This window comes from Taeniopygia guttata, chromosome 11 (genome assembly GCF_048771995.1).
Source record: "Taeniopygia guttata chromosome 11, bTaeGut7.mat, whole genome shotgun sequence".
Lineage (NCBI taxonomy): Eukaryota > Metazoa > Chordata > Aves > Passeriformes > Estrildidae > Taeniopygia > Taeniopygia guttata.
In genome coordinates this window covers 6,073,804-6,090,894 of record NC_133036.1, presented here as the reverse complement: position 1 = coordinate 6,090,894, position 17,091 = coordinate 6,073,804, and the positions used below count along the sequence as shown (strand labels likewise).

The 17,091-nt window shown below is 53.7% G+C and overlaps 1 protein-coding gene across 1 annotated transcript in view; it reads left to right on the top strand.

Moving 5' to 3' along the window:
• The first annotated feature begins 803 nt into the window (after positions 1-803).
• Positions 804-17,091, top strand: part of CNGB1 (cyclic nucleotide gated channel subunit beta 1) — a 31,614-nt gene continuing 15,326 nt past the window's right edge. Inside the window, 18 exon segments of the mRNA XM_072934523.1 lie at positions 804-883; positions 3,064-3,300; positions 3,549-3,606; positions 3,736-3,793; positions 3,906-4,038; positions 4,269-4,311; positions 4,459-4,525; positions 4,609-4,690; positions 5,074-5,110; positions 5,806-5,926; positions 6,029-6,104; positions 6,638-6,674; positions 10,821-10,986; positions 11,815-11,819; positions 12,204-12,897; positions 14,487-14,616; positions 15,916-16,053; positions 16,056-16,188. Coding sequence (XP_072790624.1) covers positions 3,211-3,300; positions 3,549-3,606; positions 3,736-3,793; positions 3,906-4,038; positions 4,269-4,311; positions 4,459-4,525; positions 4,609-4,690; positions 5,074-5,110; positions 5,806-5,926; positions 6,029-6,104; positions 6,638-6,674; positions 10,821-10,986; positions 11,815-11,819; positions 12,204-12,897; positions 14,487-14,616; positions 15,916-16,053; positions 16,056-16,188 — 2,068 coding nt within the window. The 5' untranslated portion in view covers positions 804-883; positions 3,064-3,210.

Sequence of the window (17,091 nt, the reverse complement as noted above, 5' to 3'; positions counted from 1 at the left end):
GGTTTCTGGAGTGGAGGCCATGTGCCAAGCACTGCCTCCTCATCTTTGTGCTCTGTCTGGCTCTGCTTGGGGTTTTTTTGGGTTTTTTTTCATGTTTTCTTTCTTTCCCCTGAACTTTTTTGAACTACAATTGATGGTTCATCTTCACAAGCAGGCTCCCAGAGGCCAAAAGCAAACACAAGCAGAGTATGCTGAATGGGTTTGCCCCTGCTAGAATTAGAATGATCCCTCCCCAGGGCAAAATTCCTCCCTGGGAGCTTCGGGGCAGGAGCAGCCAGGAGTCTGTTCCTGCCAGAAAGGAGCAGCTGTTCAGGGGGCAGAAGCTGCTGCATGTTGTGCTCTGGGATCCCAGCCCCACATTCAACTGTTCAAACTTCTCCTGAGGGTTTGTTTTGCATCCCCCATCCTGTGATAGCAAGAGAAGAGCCCAGTGCAGAGGTGCCAGGGCCAGGCACGGTGGGTACTTGCTGCCCACCAGGATGGAGGCACCCATGGAGCCAGGGAAGGAGGAAGCAGGTCAGGGAACTCCAGCGCTGCTCCGGGGAGCTCTGGGCTGCAGAAACAGGCTGGACATGGGGCAGAGAAGCCATGCTGCTACCTGGATTCCAGGGCGCCACTGTGACCAAGATTAGGGGCAGTGGGAAAGGCTGGAGGTAAACGGATCAAGCAGCAATTGGCAGGCTCAGCAAGGGGAGGCTTAGCCCAACCCAGCACAGATTTGCTGCCGCTGCTCTGGAGCTGGGGCAGAGCTGTGGGTGGAGCACCCTTGGCACATCACCTTGTGTCACCCCACGGGGTTTCAGCAGCTCCACTGCTGCTCCTCTGCACATCCCTGTGCCCACCTGCACATGGTGAGACGCCTGCCTTCCCCACAGCGCTGCCGGTGAGTGCCTGGGGCAGCTTGGGTGGCTCCAGGGATTTCGAGCGAGCTCAAACCTGTTTGATTTTGGGGTTTATTTTGCAGCACTCTGCACCTAAACCAGGCTGGCTGCTGGAAGCCAGGGCACTGAGGACAGCTGGGTGCCAGTAATCCCATTTGCAGGCAGCACAGGGCTAATCCTTGCAGAGCCCTGAGCCGATTGAGGTGGGATGGGGGGTCAGTGGCGAGCTGCAGTGGCCAAGGGAGCCCACACATCCCACGGTGGCTTCCCAGGGAGGCAGTGCTGAGCTGCGGGGGTAAGTGGCAGCGAGGGAGGCGAGGGACGTGCTGGGATCTTTGCAGGGCCACCTCTCACATCACAGGGGGGTTTGGTGATCCGAAAGAGCCGGAGGGTGAGCTGTGCCGGTCCATCAGGAGAGATGCTGTGAGGGCTGGGTGATGTGGAGCTTTGATCAGCTGCCGGGGGGAAGGAAAGGCCACGGTGCTCCCTGCTCCAAATGAGGCTGGGGTCTGTGCCCTTCTCGCTCTTAGAAATGAGACTAAGGCCCTTGGCTGGCTGGCAAAAGGAGCTGCCACTACAGGTGGTGGCACCGCTGGGTGCCTGCAGTGCAGCAGGATGCACAAGGCTGCGAACTCCTTCATGTCATTGAAGGCAAATCCTGGCTACTTATTCCTGTTTCTTTCAGCAGCTAGTTTTGTGGGGACCCACAAATGTTTCTGCTCCTTTCTTGTTCAGACCTGGCAGAGGAACAGCCTCTGCCCTCCATTTTCTTTCCCAGACCAAGGACAGGGATATGATCCAGGCTTTTACAGCTGCACAAGCTCATGTCGAGGGAGAAGCCCTCGGCTGACAAGGGGGGCTTGCTGCAGCCTCAGGGGGTTTTCTCCAGGATTGTTTGGGCTCAGTTGTGTACATGGACCCTGGGTTTCTGTGGGACCTGTGAGAGTGCCAAAGCATGGGTGGAAATGCCTCTGCTGCACAGCACTGGCAGCTTTTCCTTGCTGTTCCCAGGGCATTCACAGCTCTTTAATCCCTTGTACCCAGTGAGATACAAGGTAATTTAATTGGTTTCTGGCTGTCAGGCCTCAGGAAGTGTTTTGCAGCCACTGTGGGGTGTGGAGGTCTCTGGGAGAGTGCATGGTGCAGGCAAGCACAGGGCTGAGGACACACATCACCCTTCCTGCAAACCCCAGCCTAGATTTAGGAGCCAGGCTTTGGAGAGCCCCCAGTGAGCCATCTCAAGGGAACTGAAGATGTCCTGCATGAGGGGTTAATTCAAAGAGCCCAGTGCTGAGCAGCTTCCAGCCTCTACCTGCTGCATGTGGGACTGGGATCATGTGTGTAACTGGGATTGAAACTCCTGTGCAGTCTCCTGGCCGGGCTGGAAGGAGCTCAGGGATCTGCTTTCTTTTGCCCTTCACAGGTATCGCCTGAGGGCGGTCTGAGGTGCTCCTGAGCCTTCCTTTTGGGCAGAGTGGGATATCTTTAGAGGAGCGTTTTGGGCAGAGCGCAGCCCTTCAGAGGGCCAACAGCAAGTGCAGCCCCCAGTTTGAGCTGGATGAGAGCCCCCAGCTCTTGTTCAGTACCTAAGAAGGGGAATGTGCAGCATCACTTGGCTCACTGGTGCTGTATCCCAGCCTGGAGCTGCTTCACAAAGGGAAGGAAGGGGCCTTGAACAGCTTGGACAGCTGAATCCCAGCTGAATCTTACTTTTACCTACCCTATCAACACCACAGCAGCCACTGCTGGATGCCTTTGCTGCCCTTGCCAGAGCCCCCAGCAGGTACCTGCCCCAGCAACCACCGTGTCCCTGGGGTGTGGCTGAAAGGTGGTGGAGCAGAGCTGTTTTGTAGGAGCAGAAAGAGGGGATGTGTGTGTTGGGACATGAACTTCCTCATAAAAAAATTCTGTTCAAATTACTGTTCAGCTTCCCTCAAATGAAAAATGATGGGGAGAGTAGAGGAGCCTGAGCAGAGCATCACAGCTTCTGTGATCTATCTGCAATGGCTTCCTAGGCAGGACAGGTATGAAAACGAAACATCTAGCTACCTTCAGGAAAAGCAAGTTTAACTGAGATGGTGAGAATAAAATAGAGCATGTAGTTTGCTCACAGTGCAGTGAGGGATGAGGGGTTGAGCTGGGTGTGCCCTGCCTGTGCTGCAGTGCCGTGTTTCCCAAGCAGGACGTGGAGACGGAAGGACACCAAGGAGCTGCTCAGGAGACAGCTCAGTGAGCAGCTGGTGCAGCTGGTACTCCCTGGGCAGTGTGCAGCCCTGCTGCTGGGCTCCTGCCAGCTGGAGACCCCTCGGCCCTGCCTGCAGCCAGCGGGATGATGGGCTGGATTGACCGGGTGGTCCCCCAGCCCCCGGTGCCCCGTGTGACAGAGGAGACCCCTGTGCAGGAGCTGCAGCCAGCTAAGGTGAGCAGGGAGCTGGCTTGGGGGGTGATGGGGACACCATGAGCACGATGAGAGGTGCCTGGTGCCTCTGCATCCATCCCCAGCACTGCAGCATCCCCAGGAGGGATGGGGGCTGGGATGCATTCCTACTCTGGGCTGCTGGGAAACAGCAGGAGGATGGGGAGTCCCTGGGGTTTGCAGCCACCTCTGAACAGGGACAGTGTCCCCTGTGCCTCATTCTCTGACACCTCCTGCCTTTTGCCCTGAAGGCACCAACAGGAAAGGCCGGTGGCCCCACAGATGCTGCAGAGCGGGCACGCACTGAGGGTAAGCCCCACGCTGGCTCAGGCTGCACATCAGTGCTCCTTTACCCGCCTGTCCCACTCCTGCCTGGCCTCCTGGGGCTGCCAGAGTGGTGATAGGAGCTTGCCTTATTTTCCCCTGCTGCTATTGAAGAAACGGAAAAGAAAGTGACCTTTGTGGTTTCTGAGGACTCGGGTTCTGTGTTTGACAGGTACGGCTCCTGCACCCTCTGTGCAGCACGGTTTGCTTGGGATTTTGCTTTTTGTTGGGGGCTGGGTGCCTTGGATGGTGTCCCCAGCTTGACTCACACCTTTCCCTGGCAGTGTGGGGAGCAGTGTGCTCTCTTGGCTCTCCCATGGGCTGGAGAAGGTGATTCCCCAGCCAGCCCCAGCCCCAGCCCCAGGGCTGCAGGCACTCGGGAAGAGCTTTGAGACAAGCGTCGACATTGCTGATGAGGTAGGAGACACATCTGGGAAATGCTTTGGTGTTTTTGAGCTTCTACCTCTTTTTACCTTCTTTTTTCCTTCTTATCACTCTCCCAGTGCTAACTGGGAGCACTAAACCAGCCCTGCATGGGTTTTGACCTTCAACCATCCCTGGGGAAAGGGCAGGTTTCCCTCTCCACTCAGTGGGGTGATCTCTCTCTTGGGCTGTCAGGTTTTCAGACAATATGTTTGCCTTTTCAGACAGAGGTCCAGGTCCTTGGGAATGAGGATGACGATGGTCTGGGTAAGGAGAGCTGGGAGTTTGTAGTAGTAATGCCACCTCCCCGGCTGGTGACGCCGGCACTATTGTCCCCTTGCGCTGGCTGATGGGGGCACCTGGAGCTGCCAGCAGGGCAGATTCCCCACGCCCACAGCAGCGCTCTCCCTGCAGAGATAACTCCCTTCGATGCCGAGGAGGATGTCTCCGAGGGCGAGCCGGAGACCGCCCCGGAGGAGTGGTGGGTGCCCAGCGAGGTTTGGGGGGATGTAGGAGGGCAGGGGGGCGCAGGATGAGCTCCCGAGCGTGGTGCTCTCCCCGCAGGACAGGAACACGGGTGCTCAGCTGGCTGTCCCAGGGCTTCGAGAGGATTCTGCCGCAGCCAGAGGGGATGAAAAAGCCGGAGGTGAGCCCTGCCTAGCTTGGCAAGAGCGGGGGCTACCGGGCAGAGATGAGAGTGGGGCGAGCTCCCTGCCTTCATCCTCCTGCACACCCCAGCTGGGACCTTGGGGAGGAAAAGCCAAGGAAATCCAGCAGAGCATAAAGAGACCTCTGGGCGCTGTCCCAGTGTTCCTTAACCCTGATGCAGGGAGGGCGCTTCATTTGGGACTGACGGGTTGGTGACAGCGGCCCCGGTGTCTGGGTTAACTGGTTGTCGACACGGCAGTGGGGCTGAAACTAGAGCGGGTGGTGTGTGGGGCTGAGCACGTGGGGACATGTCCACCTGGGGTGGCCTGAGGCCGCAGGCAGTGCTTTGCCACGTCCATCCGTCCCTCTGTCCCTCTGCAGACAGAGCCGAAGGAGAGGAGCGAGGGCGCGGTGGAAGGTGAGCGATCCATGTCCCCTGTGCTGCTGAGGGCTGGGCTGCCCTCGTCCCCATGGCCAGGAGTCCCTCTGTGCCGGGAAGGGTGGGGGCATGGCTCCCACGGGTGGGGACACAGGTCCCACGGGTGGGGACACAGGTCCCGGCATCACGGCACAGCCCCTACACAGCTCCTGTCCCCAAGCTGCCCGTGTCCTCCCCAGGCAGGGAAGTGCCCTACACATCTTCTGCCCCCCATGTCCTCCCCAGGCAGGGAAGTGCCCTACACATCTTCTGTTCCCCATGTCCTCCCCAGGCAGGGAAGTGCCCTACACATCTTCTGTCCCCATGTCCTCCCCAGGCAGGGAAGTGCCCTACACATCTTCTGCCCCCCATGTCTTCCCCAGGCAGGGAAGTGCCCTACACATCTTCTGCCCCCCATGTCCTCCCCAGGCAGGGAAGTGCCCTACACATCTTCTGCCCCCCATGTCCTCCCCAGGCAGGGAAGTGCCCTACACATCTTCTGCCCCCCATGTCCTCCCCAGGCAGGGAAGTGCCCTACACAGCTCCTGTCCCCATGTCCTCCCCGGGCAGGCTGCCAGGGAAGCCCCCAAAGCCTGTCCCTCTGCGGGAGGTGACCCTTCCTGGCTTGCTCCACTTCCCAACCACTTATGACAGCTCCATTGCCAATCCTCCTTCTTTCTAACGCCCCTGAGCAGGCACAGAGGGCACTGAACCCCCAGCGAAGTCGCAGCCCGGCGCTGCGGGCACACAGGAGGCGGTGGCACCGGGCCCGGGGGCCGCGCTGAGCGCTCAGGCCGCAGCTGCAGACCGGCTCAGGTAACCACGGGGCACCTTCAGCCCAGCTCGGCTGCCAGAGGCACGGCTGGTGCCGGAGATAAGGTCTGTCTGCCAGTTCTAACAGGGGTTTCTCGTCTCCAGGATGTTCAGCTGGTTTGTCCAGGGGCTGGAGAAGGTGATGCCACAGCCGGTGACCAGGGAGAAGCAGGACACACAGGTGGGCTGCTGATGGATAGGGAAAGAGCACGGGAACACCACATCCCTGACGAGCAGGGCATCCCCTGCCCCGCAGATGCTGCTAGATCAGTGCTGGGACCTGCTGTGCTTTGGGCTGTCACCAAGTTCTGTCAAGAGAACAAGTCCCCATGATCTGCTTAGCTGATGAAAGCCAGTCTTTGGCTCTTAAGCAGCAGGAGATCCCACAGCATGTGCTTTCTTTACTGTTTCCTTGCCTTTCTGTGCAGCACTGGCTGGTGTCCAGGCTCTGGCATCTCATGCAGGCGTGGTCCCAGCTCTAAGGAGAAGCAGCAGGAGCTTTACATAGCTCTCCTTTTCTTCCCTGGCCCCCAGGCAAACTCACTGTTGTGCTCCTGCTCTGTACCATTGAGTGTGGGGATGCTCATGCCCATGGCCAAGCCATCCAACTTGCCACAAAAATGGGGTATTTAGGGTAAAAGGGGGCATTGAGGGTAAAAATTAAGGGTTACTGAAAATGAGCAGTGTCTCATGGTTCCCTTCTCCTCTTGACAGGGAGTGGCCACAGCAACGCCGAGTCCTGTGGAACAAAGTAAGTGATGGCTCCATTTCTTCATGGTGGTTTGACTGCCAAGCTTGTAACTGGCTTGGGTTACTGGGAAGAGGGGTCACTGGTCTGTCCTGGGTGCCAGCTCAGGAGCCCCTGGAATCCCCCAGGGAAGCCATGGGAGGTTGTTGACACCTGAGAAGAGGAAGCTCTTGCTGAGCTGTGGTGTGGGCTTGGTAAAACTCAGGCTGAGGGAGTGTCCAAGTGCAGCATCCCACATCCTCAGGTCCTGGGTTTTGAGGTTAGTGCTGATATCAAGGTCTGTCCTGAGCTGTGCTGGAGCTGGAGGGATTTGATCAAAGAATTACAAGGGAATTCAAACCTGCTGCTTACTTTCTCTCCTTTGGTGTTTGCCTGCTGTGAGGTGCCTAGAAAGGTACCACAGGAAAACAAAATGCTGGGATTAGATGTCTTAGAATGGAATCTGCGTGGCTGTGGGAAAACCTGCAGGGTTCACACTGCTGTGTGCCCGTGGTGGGGGCCAAGCACCAGCTCTGCAGGCAGGGGGGCTTGGCTCCCCACTGCAGCCACTTTGTGGGGGGATGCTGGACAGAATGCAGAGCCACAGCTGCCTCTGTGGATGGTCTGGGCAGGTTACACAGCCCTGTGCAAGTGCTGTCCCTTGAAAGGAGTGGCTGCTTGGGCTGTGGGGGCTACTGATGGGAGCAGGGACAGTTGAGGCACATGGAAAATGCAAACCCCCAGGGATACGCTGGGAAGTTGCTCCCACAGGCCAACAGCCCCTTGGCAGAACCTCAGAGAGGGAAATCCTGGGGGAAGGCATTTCTCCATGTGTTTGTACAACCTGGAGGCCTGTGTGCTGCCATGGACCTTGGGAAGAGGCCAAGCCAGGGATGCTGCTGCATGTGCTGGGTGAGCACAGCCTCGGTGCCCAGCTGGCTTTGGTGCCTTGAGGCCTCTCCAGGTCACTTAAGCTGCCCAAGGAAGGGAATGATTGGGTCAAGCAAGAGATCTGCCCTGGCACCAAACTGCCAGCACACTCATTAATGTTTTCCTTCTCCTTTTGTTTCAGGGGGCAAAGGGGCTTAGTGCCTCTGAAACAAATGGAAAATGAAGACCGTGGCAAACCAGCCCTTCCCACACCCAAATGAGACCAGCCTGAGGAGAAAGCACAGCTGGGGAGGCAAAGCAAAGGGGAATCTGCAAATGGTGTCTAGCTCCATGCCAGCTGGGGCAGTGGGGACCCAAGGCTGGCACAGGGACTCAGGGCTGTCCCACTTGGCTCCCTCTTTGCTCTGGGAATTGGAGCTACTGGTTTTGCAGGATGGTGTCTATGAGATGGCAGCCATAATTTACAGGATGGTATAAAGGCATCACTTGGGACACCTCATTGGCAGAAAGATTTTTGCTGCAGTCTCCCAGCACTCCTGGCCCTCTCACTGCCCCCACAACATCCGAATATTCACCCTGAGACCCCCAGCTGAAATCTCCCAGCTTCTTTGAGTCAAATTCTGCCTCTCAGGTGTAATGTTACAAACCTCCTGAAGCTCTTGTCAGGTCCTTGTTGCTTTTCTTCCATAACTGAGTGTTTCCTCCCAGCAAGTGGAAAGGGCTCTGATTTGCAGCAGCAAATCAGGTGGGTGAGGTTAATCTCTAGGTGAATAGGTTGGAGTTAATGGTTAAACAGATTTGCCCAGGCTCTTCTTCTAAGAGAACTTACCCCAAACTCTCCTTACGTCTAACTATGGCTGCTCCCTCCATGGACAATCACAGCTCCATGGATGCAGCACTGACTGCAGCAGTATCACACTGTGACACGAAATAACTCACAGAAGCAGGTTAGATGTAAGAGGAAAGAAAAAGAACCTAAAAAAGAGAACTGTATTTTCTGACTCCAGTATATATACAATAGTAAAAGTGACAGTGGATTGGAGGATGAAATTGCCACCTCTCCAACCACACTGGTCAGACCAACAGTCCATCAATTCTCTCCACTCACAAAGAAGAATGCAAAACAGTCATTATTTACATGAACATACATGAGAAAACTCAGTTGAAATATGTAAATATCAGAAGGCATAGGAACCTTTAGAAGAACTTTAAAACTCTCAAAAGAACAGGGTGACACAGCAGCAGGATGTCCCAGCAGGGAGGGGATCCCAGGGCCTGTCTCCAGCCCAGAGGTTGCAGGCAGGCATGGCCAGTGCAGGCACACTGGGCACAGGGGGTGGGAGCCCCTACACCACAGGTTTTAGACACAGACCTTGGAGTGGCAGACTGGTTTGGGTTGTGAGCGACCTTTGAAGATGATCTGGCCCAACTTCCCTGCCCTGGGCAGAGACATTGTCCATTAGACAAGGTTGCTCCAGGCCCTGCCAACCTGGCCTCGAACACTTCCAGGGGTGGGGCAACCACAGTACACTATTCCTTCCTTATGTCAAATATGAATGTCCCCTCTGCCAGTTTAAAACTGTTGCCCCTTGTCCTTACAGACCTTGGCAAAAAGCTTTTTTCCATATTTTGAATAAGCCCCTGGATGGATTGACAGGCCAGGTTAAGATCTCTCTCACTGTTGCGTCTCTTTGGGACCATCCAGGCAACTGTAACAATGAGTTGTGAGCCAAGAGACCGCCCTGAGATCCATCCCCTGTGTTTATAATCAATCTTGCTTGTACCAGGACACAGTTTTAGTATTTACCACAATTTTCATATAATGTATCCAAAAGCCATGGTGTGCTTTAAAAGCTATTTCCCTGATTGCTGTCCCATGTTTTAATTAATGGAGATCCAGTGGGAATGGGCTAGAGGCATTGTGGACACCATGGGGTGGGTAAATAAGCCACAGATATGACACTGCATGGGTTTCCTGCCTTTCTGTAGTTGTTTGCACGTTTCCTATTAGCTTTGCTGTGGGCATTAAGTTTTGCTGTCAGGCAGACCTCAAAATAAACTGGTTTTACAGTAAGCGGATGTGCTTCCTCCTCCTGTTTCTCTGGTGTGAGCCTGATGTGGTAGGATGGGTACCCCTGGGACTTGGAGAGGGCTCCTCACGGGTCAGACTCCTCACTCTGCAGCTGGCCTACAGCCCCCAGGAACCTGCTGTGGGTTTTGCCCCAGTGATGCTGGGAAGTGCTGTGGGATGTTCCTTGCCTGGGAGAGTGCTCAGAGTGGACAGGACGTGGTGCTTGAGTGCTGTGATGTGATCTGGGTTCTGGGCTGGGTCTTGCAGACCCAGGGCTCTTGGGCTGTGCTAGGGCAGAAATTCATTGGGGGGTCACAAGGGGAAAGGTGTTGGGCTCTTCCAGATTGCAAGGAGGGACAAAACATGGCCTGGAGATGGGCCAGGTCACTGCTGGTGGAGGAGGCTACACGTGCTGGGAAGCCAGCACTCATCTGTGTGCAGAGGATTATAGCTTTCATAGAATCACAGCATGGTTTGGGTTGGCAGGGCCCTTAAAGCTAAACCATTTCCAACTTCCCAGCTATGGGCAGGAACATTTTCCACTAGACCAGGTTGCTCAAGGCCTTCCTGGGGTTTTGGCTGTGCTTGGCAGAAAATGGTGAATTTTCTTCTTCCTTCTGGCACGTGGGCAGCACAGCTAAGGGGCAGCAGGGCTGCCCAGCTCTGTGCAGGCTGAGAGCTGCTTCAGCACTGCCCCATGGAGCACATCAAACCTGGGACCTGCCCTGGCCTGACCCCTGGCCTCTGGAGAATGTGCTACTGTCACTTCACCTCCCTTTCCCTGTGGTATTTACATTCTCTGAGCAGAGAGAGACGATTCTCTCCCAGGATTTTTCCTGGAAAGTTGTGAGATGCAGTGAGAAAGCTCAGAGAAAGAAGAAAACAATTCTTATCTCTATTGGCTGCTCCTGTTGTTTGGCACCTGTGGGATGTTTTATGGAGATTGTTTACTGAGGAGTGATTTATTAATTAGCACCAGTGATGGTTGTTGGGATTGATTGGCCAATTGGGTAAAAGCTGTGTCGTGACAGTCTGGAGACAGTCATGGGTTTTTCTTGGGTATCTTTTTAGTATGATATAGTTCTAGTAGAGTATTAATGTAATATAATTTAACTTAATAAAAGCAGTTTATTCAGCTTTCTGCAACATGAAATCAGAGAGCATGGGGGGGGTTACACTACTTCGATATTTCCCCATTCCTGTTTCAGTTCATGCAGCCCCTGGGGAACAGGAGGAAACCCATCTGATCCTGAAAGAGATCGATGAGAGCCAGATTGATGAAGCGATGCTGGCCTGGGCTCACAGGGCTGAGCTGCAGGCAGATGCTCATTCCCTTCCCACCATACAGGAGGAACCTCAGGAAGAGGAAACCAGGTAGGGGAAGGCAGATGCTGTTGAGGGGCAGGTCTGTGTGTTCTCTCTCAGGGTCTGGGTGTCGAGGTGACCCCAAGAGTGTAAAAGTCCTCATTTCCCAGCCTGCACAGCCAAAGGAGTCTGAATGTGCAGGGTCGGCTTCTCAAGGGTGTTTATTTTCTCTTATCTATAACATTCTTTCTCTGACCTGCTGAGCTCTGTCTAGCAGCTCGGCCATGACATTCTGTCTGCACTCTAGGGCAGCGTTTACATTTTATACCAAAAACTACCTGTACTATGTTTACAATAACGTGCCAATATCTATCATTTATGTTGGACAGCGTCTCTACCTTAAACCAATAGAAAAGTGTCACCATCACAGCAAGACAGGGGGGCAAGAAGAAGGTCTGGACACACCCAAATCCCTCCATCTTGTCCCCTTCAGCCCCATTCTAAAAAGCCCCAAATTCTACTTTTTCACCCTGTATTAATTCAACTATCACACTACTCAAACCCTTGTGGCTTGTAATTCCTCATACAAAGTTGGCAGTTTTTTCCATGGGCTAAAATCGAAGCCACAGGTGTTTTTGACTTCATGCCAGGGTCTCTGAGCACCTTGCCAGGGTTTTGAGACAGCCAGGGCAGCCAGAGGGATGTGCTGGATTCCCACAGTTCTCCAGTCACCAGTGTGGTGGCCATGGGAGGGGACAAGCCTGTCCCTGGGCATCCATCCTTGCAACTGCTGGTGCTGGAGCTGGTGGCCAAGGTGCCTGTTTCCAAAAACAGGGGCATCCCCTAGCAGGATCCAAAAGGTGCTTGATCAAATGTCTTTTTCTTCTGGTGTCTCAGTACTGGTTAGGGCAGGCAGTGGCAGAGCCATGGGAGCAATGCTCACAGTGCCCTGCAAAGGACAGGTGAGGGAGGCCCTGCTTAGGCTCCTGGGAGCTGAATTTGGCCCCAAGGTGAGGTGCCTCAGACCTTGTTCCCAGCAGTTGTGCATGCAGCTGGAATGACATTCAGAAATGGAAGTTATCTCTGTATAATTCACCCTTGCTTCTGCCAAAGGAAACCCCTGCTGGGGAATTCCCAAGGGCTGGGCAGAGTGAGTGAGCAGTGTCACAGCAGGGGGATGAGAGGGGTCCATGCATGCTCGCAGAGAGTTTCTGAGCACCCCAAAATGCTCCCTGAGCCCAGCACAGCCAGGTGAGCACAGCAGCTCCCCCTTCCCACACGGGCAGTGCTCAGCTTTGCTCAGCACAAGGAGTGCCCTGAGCCACCGGCTCAGCAGAGCTCGGCCAGAAAACACGGGACACGCAGAGCCCCTCGTGTGAGCCTCACACACACCTCGGGGGTTCCAGCTCATGAGTTTCTCCTTTCCAGACTGTCTTTGTGCTCCCCAAACACTACCGAGGAGGAGGAGGAAAAGGAGGAGGAAGAGAGAAAGAAAGAGGAAGAGGAAAGGAAGAAAGAGGAGGAGGAGGAAAGGAGAAAAGAGGAAGAGGAGATGAAGCAAGAAGAGAAGGACAGGAAAGAGGAGGAAGAAGAGAGGCAGAAAAACGAAGAGGACAGGAAAAAGGAGGAGGAGATGGAGCAAGAGGAGGAGGCCAAGAAAAAAGAGGAAGAGGAGTGGAAGAAAGAGGAAGAGGGCAGGAAAAAGGAGGAAGAGGAGAGGAAGATAGAGGAGGAGAACAGGAAAAAGGAGGAAGAGGAGAGGAAGATAGAGGAGGAGAAGGACAGTAAAAAAGAGGAAGGGGGCAGGAAAAGAGAGGAGGAAGAGGAGAGGAAGATAGAGGAGGACAGGAAGAAGGAGGAAGAGGAGAGGAAGGAGGAGGTGAAGAGGAAGAAGGAGGAGAGGAAAAAAGACAAGGAGAAGAAGGAGGAAGAGAGGAAAGAGGAAGATAAGAAAGAGGAGGAGCAGGAGGAGAGTGCAGAGTGAGTGGCTCCCGTTGCCTTTAGGGCTTTGTTGGGATCGAGAGTGATTGCAGCTTTTGTTTCAAGTGCGTTCAGCAGCTGGAGAGGCTGAAACACCCACGGCAGAGCCGAGCTCCCAGCCGGGCAGGGATAGGGGTGCCGGGCAGAGATGGGGATGCCGGGCAGGGAGGGGGGTGCCAGGAAGGGATGGGGGTGCCGGGAAGGGATGGGGGTGCCAGGAAGGGATGGGGGTGCCGGGCAGGGATGGGATCCCGGGCAGGGATGGGGGTGCCGGGCAGGGATGGGGGTGCCGGGCAGGGATGGGGGTGCCGGGCAGGGATGCCATGCGGGAGGGATGGCATGCCAGAGGGATGCTTTGGCAAACCGGCTCCCCCCAGGGCTCGCTGCTGACGCGGCACCTGGTGACAGGAGCGTCTCCTGGTGACACGGGCTCCGTCTCCATCGCGGCCGCCCGTAGCAACCGCAGCCCCTCCTGCGCCTTCATGGGAGGCGGGAGCACCCAGCTCCGGGAGATGGGCCCGGCTATTTCAACCATATCCATTAATTCAGGGCACTCGGGATTATTCTGAGTGTTACAGAGCTGAATGTAAAGACAGGATTATGTGTTGTGTCTGCAAATGCTGCTTCATACAAGTAGGTGCAATTTTACATTTTTTCCTGTTGTAGAAAATAGCTGAGTTCTTGTGAAAGGTGGTGACTTTGGTCTAGATGGTATTGGGAGACATCTTTCTGCTCAAGATTAGTAGTTTGCTCTGATTTCACATGAGATAAACGTCTAGGGATTTCTTACCTAGTACTACAATATTATTCTATGTTAATTCCTCTAAAGTAGCTAGATTTTCAGGAAGAAGCTGAAAACACATGATTACTCAGTGTCAAACCCATATGTTTGTATTTCATCAAAATCTGGTCCTGGAGCATCACTATAGAAACTTGAGCTTCAGTTGTGGGGTGAATGAGATGCCACTCCATCCTTCAATGTGTTTGTTTATTGGAAAAAGAGAGAGAGACCAACAGGTTTTCTAGTTTAGGATGGAAAGATTTGTGATCATATTTGAAGAGAGCATAATTTTAAATATTAAGGGGGGAAATTATTGAATATAGCAAAACCAGAGAGTATTTAGCTCTCTTAAAATTCTTCTCCTTATCCCAAATCCCTGCTTTGGCTTTCTTGCTAGGAAAGAACAAATCAAGAGGTAAATGCACAGAGCAACATTTGAGGTGCTTTTATTTCAGTTATGAAGTTATATTAAAGCAATAAAATCAATCTTGGGAGCTCCTTTGTCAGAATGCTGGAGCTGAGGCCTGTGCTTTCTCGGGAAGGAAAATGAGAATTACGTGTCCTGGTGGTTTCTTGCACAGGCAAACGTGGGATTTGAATAGTTCTTGTGGGAAAGCCTTGCCTGGAAATTGGGTTTTGGCTTTTTATTTGGCCCACTTTAATTATATGAGAAATGATGCACAGGAGGAGAAACATTCTGCCTGGATCTTTCTGCCTCTGCAGTTTTTTGTTGTACCTGGCAATGCCCTGATTTATTTATGCACCTCTCACCTGGTCTCCCAGGCAGTATTTTTTCTCTTCCTTCCAGACCCCTGCTGCAGCCTCCTTGTCTCCCTGCTGATGAGGGTGTGGATGAAGCCTGCCTTGCCCAGGAGGCCCTCAGGGTTGAGCAGCTGGAGGAAGCTGAGATAAGTACTCTGGAAGGTGCCCTTGTGCAGGTACGGCACCGCTCCCTGCTTGGGCTCCCTGCAATGAGCTCTTGCTGCCCTGCAAGTGCTGGGGCTCAGAGCTTCTCCAAGAGGGACAGCAGGCTGGGCTGGGCACAGGACGTGTCCCCATCCCTGAAGTGGGACAGCAGAAGTAGCTGTGGCTGGAGGGAAGGCTCCTTTCACCCTACAGAGTGGGCACTGAACAACAGGCTGAGAATCTGGCGGTAGGAGGGATATGGGGCATCCAGTCCAGCTGCAAGGTCTGCTCTTTTGCTGACAGAATGGGCTTTTGCTCCTTAAAATGGCTTTTTTTTTTTTCATTTTGAAGGTGGAAGAGGAGACAGCTGAAGCTGATGCTGAAGGTACAGCCTGTAGCAGAACGATGCCAAAGTGGGGTGAAGAGAAGCAGGGTGCCTGATGGAGGGAGAATTGAACTTCTCCTTTCCTGCTGTCAGGGAGCAGGGAACTGACTCCTCTTCAGGTTGGGCCTGCAAGGGCAGGCAGGGCTGTTCACTGGGGTAAAACATCCCATGGGCACAGCACAGTGGCAATATTGGCATTGTCTGGAGATAGCTCGGAATGTACAATGCTTAGTCCTGTTGATTAAGCAATCCCTGATGTGAAATAGGAGTTTCTCTTTCAGCTAGAGGATGTACAGGGATAAAAAGCATTTTCTCTACCACTTTTCTCCCTTTGGGAAATAACCAGTGGCATAAAACACATTTTAATGTAACGTTATAGGAAGCAATGAGTGGTAATGAAAATTAGGGGGTGAGTTCCCACTGCAGCCTGACTGAGCAAAGGCACATCCTGGCAGAACTCCACTGGCATCAGGGAGTTGCACAGGGAATGGTTTGCCCTCACCCCTGAGATTCTCTGCTTGCAGCCCTTGCAGAGGGGCAGTGATGCTAGAAAATGCTGATTTGTCAGGAACTATAGTGATAGGACAAGGAGTAACGGGTACAAATTGTAGGAGGGGGAATTTAGGTTAGATTATTAGGAAGAAATTTTCACAGTGAGGGTGGTGAGATATTGGGACATGTTGCCCAGGGAGGCTGTGGATGCCCCAGGCCAGGCTGGATAAGGCTTTGAGCAACCTGGAGTAGCAGGAGATGTCCCTGCCCACGGGACATGACCTTTAAGGTCCTTTCCCACCCTTAACTTCCATAACTCCACAAAAAACACGTGCTAGGATGCCCACCCCTGCCAGCAAGCCCTGTGAGCAGCGGGCAGCCCCAAAGCGGGGTCAGCCCCGCATTCCTGCCGCCGCAGCCCTCCCTTCTCAAACCACTCTGTGTTCTGTTGCAGCTGCAGATGCCTTGTCCTTTGCTTGAAGCACCTAGCAGGCTGCTGGCAGCATGGCCAGGCGGGCCCGGGACGTCGAGCTGCACCGGCTGGTGCAGGACAAGCCAGGGGCTGGCAGGGACCCCTCCCCTGCTGGCCACGGGGCTCAGGAGCTGCTCCCCAATGTCCCCAGCTCCCGAGCCCCCGCTGCCACCCGCGCCCCCCGCCCTGGCGCCAGCAAGCCAAAGGCTGGAGTTGTCAACCCCAATTTTTGCACTGAGGAGCAATCCCCACTAGGTATTAGAGATGTTGGCTTTGATGACGGCTTTGTGTAGCTAGAGGGGCGCGGGGTGGTGGGGGGATTCCTGGAGTAGTTGCTTTTTTGTTGCTTTCTGGGGAGGGGAAGAATTAAAGAAAAAAAAAAAGCGTGCTTTGTGTTGCAGCACAGAGGCTGGGAAACAAAATCCATGTGTTTGTCTGCTTCTGCCTCATCACTGTGTGCCTTTTTAGCTAAGCCTAGAGAGTGTTGGCAAATGCTGTGTGTTTAGAGCTGCTCAGAAAAGCTCTCCTGAAGGACCTGCAGGCAGAGGGTGCAATATCACCACACACAGTTTTCTCTCCAGCATTTGTGCAGCCTGCTCATGCTAAGAGGAGAGAGAGGTGGAGATTTGCTGTTCATGGCTTTCTGCCTTTTCTGCAGCTTTGCTTTGCTTTGCTTTGTTTTTCACCAGAAAGCTGAATTCTGCTGCTTTTCCTTACATGCAACAGGATTTTAACTTTGCCACCCAAACAGGCTTTTCCTCAGGCATTTAGTCAAGCCACACTGGTCCAGTAGCTTCACATCAGTGTGAAGCAGGAGAAGGTGCATGGGGTCTTTCAGATGTGTGAAAACCTCCCACAGAAGAAATCCTGCAGGAATTAATTTTATTTTGTTAAATAGCTAAGAAAGACATCACACTGGCCAAGGTAGTCCCCAGTGCCATTTCTCCTTTGGACAGCTGGCATCTTACTTTACCCACTATAAACATCCAACCTTCCTGCTTCTGACCTTGCCTGTGGCAGGAAGCAGTTATTATCTCTGCAGAAGAAAGAAGCCATAAATGCTTATTTAAAAAGTGCCTTATTCTGCATGAGAAGCAAACATTGTGTGGTTCAGAGCTGTCACAATCCATATGTTTACACTGAGAAGAACCAGGAGAA